Here is a 13346-nt window from a genome sequence, read left to right as displayed (position 1 = left end):
ACATCGGTATCAGACACATCGGTATCAGACACATCGGTATCAGACACATCGGTATCAGACACATCGGTATCAGACATATCGGTATCAGACACATCAGGAACACTTTACTTGAAACCCAGTGTCATAACACGTCATCACACAGTCATAACCATGGCATAATAGCTGACATAACTTGTCATAACCTGTCATAATATGGTTATAACACTGTCAAGACCAATATATTTACACCTGTTGTGACATATATTGCGTTATTTTATGGTTGGTTATAACACCTACATAAGAGTGTCAAAACCCACATTTATTCAAATTAGTTTTTTCCCTGCCAAGAAGTTTTAAAGTTTGTTTCTTAAATCCTTTGTTGTTATGATGAACAAAAGATGACTGTAAAGAATTCATTACATTTTAAATAACTTATAGAAATTACACTTTATGACACTGTGACCATCCTGTGTCACTTTACTTGGACTAAGAAAATACACTTTGACACTATCAAGAAGCATTATGACCATCATAATCATATACGCCAGATAGGCCAATCACGTACATGCCCTTATATCAGTCATCTGTCAAAAAGAGGATGTCTTGTCCTGCTTCTGAAATCTCCTTCTGCATTCATCCCAGTCATCAGAAACAGAGTATTGGGGCAGGTACATGTCTGACATCAATTTGTGTGCAATTACAATGATATTTTAATATGGTCAATAAAAATTTAAAAAAGACTTAGGCTATGATGTAATGGAATGTTTTTCCTTGTGTGGTATGTTTTGTGGGTTTTGACACTCTTATGTAGGTGTCATAACCAGCCATAAAATAACACTATATATGTCACAACAGGTCAACATATGTCATGAGTGTTATGACCATATTATAACAGGTTATGACCGTGTCATAACGTGTCCTGACGCTGGGTGTCAAGTAAAGTGTTACCGACACAAACTCATGGTTTCCATYGTTTCCATGTGTTTGATACCATTCCATTTACTACATTCCATCCATMATTATGAGCCATCCTCCCCTCACCAGCCTCTGGTGGTGTGTGCGTCTGACTGAGAGTGTGTTTTATCCTGTGTATCTGATGGTGTTTCCTGATGTGTTTTCTCTCCATCTCCCCCCTCTCTCTCTCCCCCTCTCTCTCTCCAGCTCTCCCTGGTCCTAAATCTCTGGGCTTTGATGGGAAATTGTTTTTTCACAGTTCACTTTTAATAATATCTGGGAACAGGAGGCACATCTCCTAAGCCTCTTTGTGTGGAGGGATTAGCTCACACACTGCACCATTGACCCTAATTTGATTTAATGTTCTCGTCTTTAAGGAGGAGAGAAGAGAGAGAACGAGATAGATAGAAAGAGAAAATCTAATCCACTTGTAACGAATGAGCTGATAGAATGCGAGGGGGAGAAGAGAAGAGAGGACAGAATGAAAAAAGCGACAGTGAGGGAAGCCTATCTGGAAAGAGCCACAAGCGCGCAGTGTGTCGGATGAGGTGTGCACAAGCGGCAAATAAAAATCCCAATTTGGGTGGAGCGGTGACTGAGTCAGAGAGAAGAGAGGGAGGGGGGAGTGAGAGGAGAATCCAGTTAGCTGACAATCACAGCCGTGATTCTACCATGTCCCACATTTCTGACAGCTTATCATTTGCCTATGAAGATGAAAATATACATTTCTTCCTCAAACTGCTTTAAGTGCGGGAAGGGTGGACTAGTTAGTGGGCAGGGAGTCTGTTATACATTTGTGTGTTGTGTGTGTGTGTGTGTGATATACGTGTTGTGTTGTGAGTAAGGAATCCCAACAGAAGACAACTTCATCAGATAGTCCTTCATCGTCCCCGAGAGCACAAGCTGCCTACAGCCCACTGAACACGCACGCACGCACGCCGCACGCATCCAGCACCACGCACACCACACCCGCACCCACACACACACACACACACACCAACACACACATGACACACCACACACAACACACCACACACACACACACACACACACACACACACAGAAGAAACTGAAATCTAGCCCATCATTACACTGTACTTTAAAGACAAATGTGTAATCTAGAATCTAGCCTCACAGACAGACAGTGTAGCCTCGCATCAGAACTACCCTGTCATTTAGAATGAGGACAGACAGTGTTGCCTGTGCATCAGATTACCCTGTCGTTTAGGATGACAGACAGACGGTGTTGCCTGCATCAGACCTACCCTGTCGTTTAGGATGAGGACAGACAGTGCAGCCGTGCATCAGACTACCCTGTCGTTTAGGATGAGGAGACAGTGTTAGCCCTGCATCAGAACTACCCTGTCGTTTAGGATTGAGGACAGACAGTGTTGCCTCTGTCGAAAACAACCCTGTCGTTTTTAGGAGACAGACAGTGCTGCCTGCATCAGAACGACCCCTGTCGTTTAGGATGAGGACAGACAGGGTTGCTGCATCAGAACTACCCTGTCGTTTAGGATGAGGACAGACGTGCTGCCTGCATAGAAACTACCCTGTCGTTTAGGATGACAGACAGACGGTGTTGCCTGCATCAGAAATACCCTGTCGGTTAGGATGAGGACAGACAGTTGGCCTGCGATCAGATCTACCCTGTCGTTTAGGTGATGGACAGACAGTGCTGCCTGCATCAGAGACTCTACCTCTGTCGTTTAGGATGAGGACAGACAGTGTTTGCCTGATCAGAACTACGCCTGTCATTTAGGATGAGGACAGACAGTGCTGCCTGCATCAGAACTACCTTCTTAGGATGAGGACAGACAGTACTGCCTGCATCAAGACTACCCTGTCATTTAGGGATGAGGACAGACAGTTGCCTGCCCTGGCATCAGAGCAACTACCCTGTCGTTTAGGATGAGGACAGACAGTGCTGCCTGCATCAGGAACTACCCTGTCGTTTAGGTGAGGACAGACAGTGCTGCCTGCATCAGAACTACCCTGTCGTTTAGGATGAGGACAGACGAGTGCTGCCTGATCAGAACTACCCTGTCGTTTAGGATGAGGAGAGACAGTGTTGGCCGCTCAAGACTACCCTGTCGTTAGCGATGGGACAGACAGTGCTGCCTGCATCAGAACTACCCTGTCATTTAGGATGGAGTGGAAAAAGAAAACAAAACAGCAAGACTATCGGTGGGTGAAGGGGGTGCTGGTGTTGTCACAAACAGAGATGCGAGAAAGAGAGAGAGAGGAAAAGAGGATAGAGAACGCAATCAAGAAATAAGCCCTTTGCCCCCCCATCCAGAAGTGACACTGATGGACCAAAAATGGGGGAGACTCAGCGCCGGGCCGACCGACGGGTATTTACTGGTGGGAGGTGAAAGTCAAACGCAGTCAATTACAGGGCTGTCGGCCCAGTCATACTCTCAAAAGAGAGATGGACCCAAGATAAACGATACTTCACAAAAACATCCATCTGTAAAGATGACATGCCGTCTCTTGCATCACATTCCCCCCTGAGCAGCGGTCATCACAGGTAAATAGAGCATTGTTGCGTGCAGTTGTGGTGGTGTGTTTGTGTGTGGTGTAGTGTTGTGTGTGTTGTGTGACTGACTGTTTTTGTCTGTCTAAGCCGTGTTTGACTGTGGCTCTGGTACATGTGCTTCATAGCGAGAGCGTTTGCATATTCATTACACAGCTCCACAGTGACTGCTCGCTGCAATCACAACACACGCCAGAGAAATGACACAGCAACACTCCTCTCCATAACTCTGTTGCCTCCTCAGCCAATCTCTGCCAACAACTCTGTTGATGAGTGTGTGTGTTGAATCTGCCACTAAGCACTCCCATTATAGAACCAGAAACCAGGCAGAGTGTCTGTCTGAACCACTACACAAAGACCATTGATGGTCACAAATTCAACACCCAACACCACCAACACGACCAACACCACCACCACCACCACCACCACAACACCACCACACCACACTACAGGATCGTGCCTTCTTCCCTCTCGCCCTCCCTCCCTCCCTCTCTTTCTTCTTTCCCTCTCTCTTTCGTCTCTCTCTCCTCCCTCGCCTCTCCTCCTTCCCTTCTCCCCTCTCTCATTCTCTCTTTCCCTCTCTCTTTCACTCTCGCCTCCCTCCGCTCCTCTCCTTCCCTTCCCCCTCTCTGCATTCGCCTCCCTCCCTCCCTCCCTCCCTCCCTCCCCTCCTCCTCCCTCCCTCTCCTCGCCTCTCCTCCTCCTCCCTCCCTCCCCTTCCACCTCCCTCTCTCATTCTCTCTTTCCCTCTCTCATTCTCTCTCCACTCTCCCTCCCTCCATTCCTTCTCTCCTTCCTCTCTCCCCCCTCTCTCATTCTCTCTTTCCCGTCTCCTCACTCTCCCTCACCTCCCTCTCTCCCTCTCCTCATTCTCTCTTTCCCTCTCTCATTCTCTCTCACTCTCCCTCCCTCCATCCCTCTCTCCTTCCCTCTCCCCCTCTCTCATTCTCTCTTTCCCTCTCTCATTCTCTCTCACTCTCCCTCCCTCCCTCTCCCCCTCTCTCATTCTCTCTTTCCCTCTCTCATTCTCTCTCACTCTCTGGAAGAAAGCATGTGTGATGTAAAGGAGGTGCATCATTAGCAAGTGGATTGGTAATTCCCCATTGAGCAGTGGGATCARAGTCACGATTCCCTCCAAACCAAATGAACTGATTTTCTGAGGGGCAATAGCGCCCTGGCATGCTCAAAGAGACTCATTTTACGGCTATTTCCATTTCTGTTTTTCACCAGATAACATCTCTGTCTACAGAAAAACCCTTTACAGGTTGTACCTTTGTGTGTCACCACTATCATTAGATATGCTGCTGAGGTGTGAAAGACACAATGTACATCTACATATTTTCACTTAGGTCTCAGAGCCTACAGGGCTATGAGGAATAATATTATATTTGAATAATATTCCTCACCTGAAATGACTTCCTCTAGTCTAGGTGTGTGTGTGCGTTGGTGTGATAACTGACCTTGGTGGCCAGCAGCCTGGTCAGGTAKATCTCAGAGACCATCTTGGAGCCGCGGTCTCCCTCCTTCTGGTCCCCGTGTTCGTGGTTCTTCACCAGGTGCCACACCTTGACCCCGCTCTCCAGGTCGGGCGTGATCATGGGCGTGCGCGAGCGCAGGCTGTCGGGGCTCCCCGTGTACTTGATCATGTTCTCTGTGGAACGTAAAGAACAACATCAGGATATGACACAGAGATGAAGCAGAAACCAACGGACATACTGTAGCAGACTATGGAAATATAACATGATCAACACAGACAATTAGATGTTGTAGCGCGGGAAGATGTTTTGGGGGTGGGGGTGCTGCGTTTCTTTCACCAAAACGTGGTGGCAAAAAAGAAATAATCTTTGTGAAATATTGTTTGAGGTCTGGTTACAGACGGCTTATTCGGTCTGCTAATACAGGAGTTTTTAATTGTTTGTATTATTAGGAGGTGTTACAGCCCCTCAGCCTCCCTACTTCCGCGGATATGGTGCAGAGTATAGAGAGACAACACCCTAACAGAGGGGATGTGTAAAGAAACATCTGAGCAGCACAGTACTGTTCAGGTCGCCACGATCGAGTGAAAATGGTCAGAGACGACAACTAGACAAAACAAAAAAGACAGACGCAACACAAACCAAAGACAGACAAAAAACATAAAGGGGGGTCAAGCAAACTACACAGTTTATTCTAAAGGATACTCACAGGTCTAGGTATAAAGGTATACTAAAGGATCTACACAGGTATTCTAAAGGATACTACACAGGTGTTCTAAAGGATACTACACATGTATTCTAAAGGATACTACACAGGCATTTTCTAAAGGATACTAACAGGTATTTAAAGGATACTACACGGTATTCTAAGGATACTACACCGGTATTCTAAAGGATACTACACACGTATTCTAAAGGATACTACAAGTATTCTAAAGGATACTACACCGGATTCTAAAGGATACTAACAGTTTAAGCTACAGGTATTCTAAAGGATACTACACAGGTATTCTAAAGGATACAAAGTCAAATAAGTCAAAGCTCCAGTAGTTGTCTGGGTTCAGTTAGAAGCTTCAAGCTACCGAGCCTTTGAGATTAGACATTACAACTTTTACAACAGCGTGCGCACGGTTCATTTTTCATGCCATCTTTTTCTCTTGGGAGGTAGAAATCGCCTCTGCACAACTCACGGACACAAAATCCAACAGGTGTATGGGAGATGAAATATTCATATGCCCTCCCCATTTGACGAGAGTGGCGATGACATTTAAAAACATCCGGCTCGATGAATGTTTACACAGTGTGAAAAATATTGATCAGTAGGACTGTTGGTCGAGGGAGAGGACGGGGAAATAAATAATTGATCAGTAGGACTGTTGGTCGAGGGAGAGGACGGGGAAATAAAGAATTGATCAGTAGGACTTGTTGTTCGAGGGAGAGGACGGGGAAATAAAGTGTGTTTTTGCCAAGGCAGATGCTGCAGAAATCAATTTGTCCTTCCAGAGAGAAACGCAGGAGAGTGAATGATGGAGGGAGAGAGGAAGAGAGGAGAGGAAGGGGTCAAGTACTAGAGAGAGAAAGCAGGTAAAGTGTGTGTGTGTGTGTGTGTGTGTGTGTGTGTGTGTGTGTGTGTGTGTGTGTTGTGTGTGTGTGTGTGTGTGTGTGGTGTGTGTGTGTGTGTGTGTGTGTGTGTGTGTGGTGTGTGTGTGTGTGTGTGTGTGTGTGCATATTGACTCATGGAATTGACTGATTTGGATTGATTGGAGTGCGTGTGCGTGTGTGTGTGTGTGTCATAATAAAGTGGTGGTTGTCTTCCAGAGTGTTATCGAGTGTGCTGGTGTAATAGGGCGTGATGACACGTTCGGTGGAGTAGAAGGAGTGCCTAGAAGGAGCGCTCCACACACACACAGACACACACACACAGTCCGTACTGAAATACTACCATACTGACATATCACACAGGAGTTTTGATTAAGAAAGGAAGCTGGCACCCTCTCTCTCTCTCTTTCGCTCCCTCTCTCTAAATCCCTTTCCTACGCACTTCATCTCACTCCATCACTTCCTGACTTCTCCTTCCATCCCTCTCTCCCCTACTTCCTCTTCATCTTTCTCCCTCCCTGTTCCTGTTCCTCTTCATCTTTCTCTTTACCCCTCTTCTTCTTCATCATCCCTCCTTATTTCCTCCTCTCCACCTTCCTCATTTTCTCTCACTAACTTTCTCCTTCCCTCTCCCTCTCTCCTTTGGCTCCATTAGAATCATCCTCTCTTCTCCTCAGTGCTTCTCCATTGTGATCAGTCCAGTTCAAAGCCCCCCCCCCGTGTCTCAAGTGGCTCTGGCATCGTTTGAAGTCAATTCCCCAACTAAGTCAAGAGATGTGTGACATTCTGTCATCCTCCATCTCTCTCTCTATCTCCGTCCTGTTCCCTTTCTCTTTCACACTCACCCTCCTTTTTCTTTGGTCTAATTTGAGTGGAGGAACGGAGGCGAGGCGGTGAGATGGCGTATGGAGATGAGGTGCTAGCTGGCTAATAAAGCCGTAATTTGATGTGTCTGGAGTGTTTGAGTCCGGGCAGCGCTGCCTTTGATCAGGGTTTGATTTGATGGCTTCTTCTCAGGTTCAAGAGAACACAGGGCCAGACCAAGACAGTCACTGCTAGATGGGACACTGTCTGTCTGCATCCCAAATGGTACTCTATTCCCTATGTAGTTCACCATATTCCMCATRGGGCTCTRGTCCAAAGTAGTGCACTATATAGGGAGTAGGGTGCCATTTGRGAMACGGTTTCTGTCTCCAGTCCCARGGGGGAGGAAAGTGCAAACTGCAAATGCACTCCTTCTCTTCCCTCTCTTTGTTAGTCTGTTAAATTCCCTGCTCTCTAATCTTGTTATCCTGTCTCCTGGGCTCAGTTCTGTTCCTCCCTTCCTCCTCTGGGCTTTGTCACTATACTAAGGTTGTGACAGCACACAGTGGCTAATGTATGGAAGACTTTACTATGTGTTCAGGTATTGTTAACAGTGGCTAATGTATGGAAGACTTTACTATGTGTTCAGGTATGTTGACAGTGGCTAATCTATGGAAGACTTTACTATGTGTTCAGGTATTGTTGACAGTGGCTAATGTATGGAAGACTTTACTATGTTGTTCAGGTATTGTTAACAGTGGCTAATGTATGGAAGACTTTACTATGTGTTCAGTCATTGTTAACAGTGGCTAATGTATAGAAGACTTTACCATGTTGTTCAGGTATTGTAACAGTGGCTAATGTATGAAGACTTACTATGTTCAGGTATTGTTTAACAGTGGCTAATGTATGGAAAACTTTACTATGTTGTCAGGTATTTGTAACAGTGGCTAATGTATGGAAGACTTTACTATGTGTTCAGGTATTGTTAACAGTGGCTAATGTATGGAAATTTACTATGTTCAGGTATTGTTGACAGTGGCTAATGTATGGAAGACTTACTATGTGTTCAGGTATTTTGACAGTGGCTAATGTATGGAAGACTTTACTATGTGTTCAGGTATTGTTAACAGTGGCTAATGTATGGAAGACTTACTATGTGTTCAGGTATTGTTAACAGTGGCTAATGTATGGAAGACTTTACTATGTGTTCAGGTATTGTTTACATGGCTAATGTATGGAAGACTTTACTATGTGTTCAGGTATTGTGACAGTGGCTAATGTATGGAAGACTTTACTATGTGTTCAGGTATTGTAACAATGGCTAATGTATGGAAGACTTTACTATGTGTTCAGTATTGTTAACAGTGGCTAATGTATAGAAGACTTTACTATGTGTTCAGGTATTGTTAACAGTGGCTAATGTATGGAAGACTTTACTATGTGTTCAGGTATTGTTACAGTGGCTAATGTATGGAAGACTTTACTATGTGTTCAGGTATTGTTAACAGTGGCTAATGTATGGAAGACTTTACTATGTGTCAGGTATTGTTTACAGTGGCTAATGTATGGAAGACTTTACTATGTGTTCAGGTATTGTTGACAGTGGCTAATGTATGGAAGACTTTACTATGTGTTCAGATATTGTTGACAGTGGCTAATGATGGAAGACTTACTATGTGTTCAGGTATTGTTACATGGCTAATGTATGGAAGATTACTATGTGTTCAGGTATTGTTAACAGTGGCTAATGTATGGAAGACTTTACTATGTGTTCAGGTATTGTGAACAGTGGCTAAGTTAGAAGACTTTACTATGTGTTCAGGTATTTTACAGGGCAATGTATGGAAGACTTTACTATGTGTTCAGGTATTGTTAAACATGGGCTAATGTATGAAGACTTTACTAATGTGTTTCAGTATTTTTGACAGGGCTAATGTATGGAAGACTTTACTATGTGTTCAGGTATTGTTGACAGTGCTATGATGTATGGAAGACTTTACTATGTGTTCAGTATTTGTGACAGTGGCTAATGTATGGAAGCTTTACTATGTTGTTCAGGTATTGTTGACAGTGGCTAATGTATGGAAGACTTTACTATGTGTTCAGGTATTTTGACAGTGGCTAATGGTATGGAAGACTTTACCTATGTGTTCAGTATTTGTTAACAGTGGCTAAATTGTATGGAAGACTTTACTATGTGTTCAGTATTGTTGACAGTGGCTAATGTATGGAAGAATTTACTATGTGTTCAGTATTGTTAACAGTGCTAAGTGTATGGAAGACTTTACTATGTGTTCAGGTATTGTTACAGTGGCTAATGTATGGAAGACTTACTATGTGTTCAGGTATTGTTGACAGTGGCTAATGTATGGAAGACTTTACTATGTTCAGGTAGTTTAACAGTGCTAATGTATGGAAGACTTTACTATGTGTTCAGGTATTGTACAGAGTGGCTAATGTATGGAAGACTTTACTATGTGTTCAGTATTGTGTAACAGTGGCTAATGTATGGAAGACTTTACTATGTGTTCAGGTATTGTTGGACAGTGGCTAATGTATGGAAGACTTTACTATGTGTTCAGGTATTGTTAACAGTGGCTAATGTATAGAAGACTTTACTATGTGTTCAGGTATTGTGACAGTGGCTATTGTATGGAAGACTTTACTATGTGTTCAGGTATATGTTGACAGTGGCTAATGTATGGAAGACTTTACTATGTGTTCAGTATTGTTAACAGTGGCTAATGTATGGAAGACTTTACTATGTGTTCAGGTATTGTAACAGTGGCTAATGTATGGAAGACTTTACTATGTGTTCAGGTATTGTGACAGTGGCTAATGTATGGAAGACTTTACTATGTGTCAGGTATTGTAACAGTGGCTAATGTAGGAAGACTTTACTATGTGTTCAGGTATTAACAGTGGCTAATGTATGGAAGGACTTACTATGTGTTCAGGTATTGTTGACATGGCTAATGTATGGAAGACTTACTATTGTTCAGTATGTAACAGTGGCTAATGTATGGAAGACTTTACTATGTGTTCAGTATTTTAACAGAGCCTTTACATCTGTTAGTGACATATGGAGCTCAGTTAGTTTGAGGGATGAACAGTGTGTGCAGGAGAAGTCTGTGTTGGTTTCTGTGGTGAAGGTTTAGAGGGAGAAGGTGCTGTTTAGCCACGTTTTTTAATTAAAATCCTGGCAATGGAGCTTGGCATTCGCAACAGGGAATACCCAGTGTGTGTGTAGGTGTGAACGTCTGTGTGTGTGCTGATGTGTGTTTGTGTGTTGCATGTGAGTGTGTGTGCTGACTGACTATGGATCCCACTCCGATGAGAAGGACACAGTTCTTCCTGTTTAACTCTCAGGCACACAGACTGCTGGGAGATGGAGGGGGGGGGGGGGGCGTAATTGTTTTAGTTCCAGGAGGACACTCCTATCCAGCAGAGAAATCTGGAAATGTGCCGGAAATGTGCTCCTCTCTCTCTTACTCTCTCTCACACACACACACTGTCACATTAGCCATACCGTATTTACTGGCTGAGGTTCTGGACACAGTTGAGTTGTTGACCGAGTTGTAGGCCGTCACCTGCTTGGGGACCAGGGCCATCACAGAGTTATCAGGCACCTGCAGAGAGCGGAGGAGAAGAGAGGGAAGAGAGAGAGGAGAGAGAGAGGAGGGAAGAGAGAGAGAGAGAGAGAGAGAGGAGAGAGGAAGGGAGAAGAAGAGACGAGAGAGAAAAGTCTCTGCTCTCTCTGCCTCTCTGCCTCTCTCTCTCGTCGTCTCCGTGCCGACCTGCTCTCATGCCGTGCTCTGCTCTAATCTCTCGTGCCACTCCACTCTCTCTCCTCTAGCCTTCTCCGAAGTCTAGAGACCTGACGGATCTCTCTCATGAGGACTCGTGACTCATGCATCTAATGCTCTGAGACCCTCGCTCGTCAAATACGAATCATATCAGAATACTATATAAAGCCCTTCTATACATCAGCTGGATATCTCAAAGTGCTTACAGAAACCCAGCCTAAAACCCACAAACAGCAAGGCAATGAGAGCGATGTAGGATGAAAGCACGAGAGAGAGAGGAGATGGTGGCTAGGGCAGAACAAAAAACTCCCTAGAGAAGAGCCAGAACCTAGGAAGAAACCTAGAGAGGAACCAGGCTATGAGGGTGGGACCATGTCCATCGTTCTGTGCTGTCCGGGTGGAGATATAACCAGAACATGGCTCTCTCTCTCTTCCTCTCTCTCTCTCGCGCCTCCTTCTCTCTCCTCCGCTCTCTCCTCTCTCTCTCTCGGCCTCTCTCTCTCGTCTCTCTCTCGTCTCTCTCTCTCTTCTCTGCCTCTCTCTTCTCTCTCTGCCTCTCTCCTTATCCTCGTCTCTCTCTCTTCTGCTCTCTCCTCTCTCTCTCCGCCTCTCTCTCTCTCCCTCTCCATCCTATCTGTCTCTCTCCTCCTCTCTCTCTCTGCCTCCGTCTCTGAGCCCCGTCACATTCTGGCTCCTGCCTCTCATGCCGTACTCGTAGAGCCTCTCTGCCATCTGCCTATCTGCCTCTCTCTCTCCCCTGCCTCCTCTCTCCCTGCCTCTCGCTACTCTGCCTCAAACCGAAGTTGGTTAACAAATTGCCTACATGATGGAATTGGTTTCCCTCGCGGTCTTGCCCATCTCTATGCAACGATGAGAAATCAAGCCAGGATGTATGTTATACTGAGAGTAGAGAAAGATGAGATGAAGATTCAGAAGAGACTTAAGTGAACCCATAAGCGGTGGGTAAATAGAGAGAACAGAATTAAGTATGAGCGTGGGAACTGGCCATGGAACTGGTTGAGGTCACCGAATACTATGACGTGTGAATAGATAGTAGTTGCACAGCTTTATTAAGCACGATGAGAGAAGTGACAAAGAAGATTGGTGTATGAGGAAGAGAAGAAGGGAGGAGGACGACGCATGCCGAAAATAGCTAGGAAGGCTTTATTTGTTGTCTTTAACCCACCTTTGATCGAGTGCTGAAGTGAGCGAGAATGGAATTCAAAGTTCTGCCAAACACCGACAGCGTCATAGTGAGGCAGACATTGATGCGTGGATGCTGGGATGGCTGGATGCTGTGCTGCGAGCATGCAGGAGGGATCCATACGAGTCCAGTAGACAGAGAGCTGCGGTCTGCGTAATAAGTAGCAAGAGAGGCCCGGAATAGCGACCGATTAAGGCTGAAGAGCGATCACCAGGAGTGCTGATAAGACCTTGCATCGACGGCTAGCTCTGCTTCGACTGGTCTTAATGTATTAGCAGGATGCTGCGTATGAAGAGCCAGGCGACGTCCGCCAGTGTGACCCCAAGGAGAGGCCTGCAGACCAACGAAAACTAGGAGAAGAACGAGGCCCAAGGACGACTTGTCACCTTTTCTTCAAGAACACGAGCCAGAACAAATGGTAGTTTGGAAAATAATAGACAGGAGACGAAACGAAGTAGGCTCGCACAGAAACGCCGCGACATACACGATCGACGATGACAAGATGAGCACTAGAATATTGGGTACTGGAGACTCTATGCCATCATAGATGCGAATTCTTAGATGTCACATCAATCACATATGACACATATCTGTGCAGAATATCTTGGGATTCGTTTAGCACCACTATAAGTTAGGAGTTGGACCTTTCAAATTTTTCTGGAACCCACCTGAGTACAAGAAAACAACTCATACCCACACACATTTGAAGAGATTGCATGTGAACTCACTTCAGCCATCTATATATACCTGCGCAAACAGGGAGTTTCAATCACAGCCCTCATCACCACTTCTAACACAAATAGTCATTCCTATAATACGCTCTGACGCAACAGCATTCGTATTGCACAGGCTCGCGTTTTAATATCTCTTATCTGCCCATCAATATAAACAGCTTTCAAATCCAACCGATCGTATGATGGTCAGTGTCAGGTATGCTCCATAGGAAGCGCGTTATGTGCATTTAGTGCCCTGATGCAGCCGGATGT

At 45.1% G+C, this 13346-nt stretch overlaps 1 protein-coding gene across 1 annotated transcript in view; it reads right to left on the bottom strand.

The window, feature by feature from the left end:
* The window catches only part of LOC112077319 (plexin-A4), a gene marked incomplete at its 3' end in the record, with an annotated part of 29487 nt that extends 17599 nt beyond the window's left edge, over positions 1 to 11888 (bottom strand). Inside the window, exons 1-4 of the mRNA XM_024143844.2 lie at positions 11841 to 11888; positions 10880 to 10979; positions 4912 to 5120; positions 3585 to 3643 (exon numbers count right to left, since the gene is read on the bottom strand). Of these exons, the coding sequence (XP_023999612.2) occupies positions 3585 to 3643; positions 4912 to 5120; positions 10880 to 10979; positions 11841 to 11888 (416 nt within the window). The remainder of the gene's footprint in view (positions 1 to 3584; positions 3644 to 4911; positions 5121 to 10879; positions 10980 to 11840) is intronic.
* Between the last annotated feature and the right edge of the window lie 1458 nt (positions 11889 to 13346).

The sequence above is a fragment of the Salvelinus sp. IW2-2015 genome, unplaced genomic scaffold (genome assembly GCF_002910315.2).
Source record: "Salvelinus sp. IW2-2015 unplaced genomic scaffold, ASM291031v2 Un_scaffold4456, whole genome shotgun sequence".
Lineage (NCBI taxonomy): Eukaryota > Metazoa > Chordata > Actinopteri > Salmoniformes > Salmonidae > Salvelinus > Salvelinus sp. IW2-2015.
Note: the sequence above shows the minus strand (reverse complement) of the source record. Positions and strands in the feature narration are given on the sequence as shown.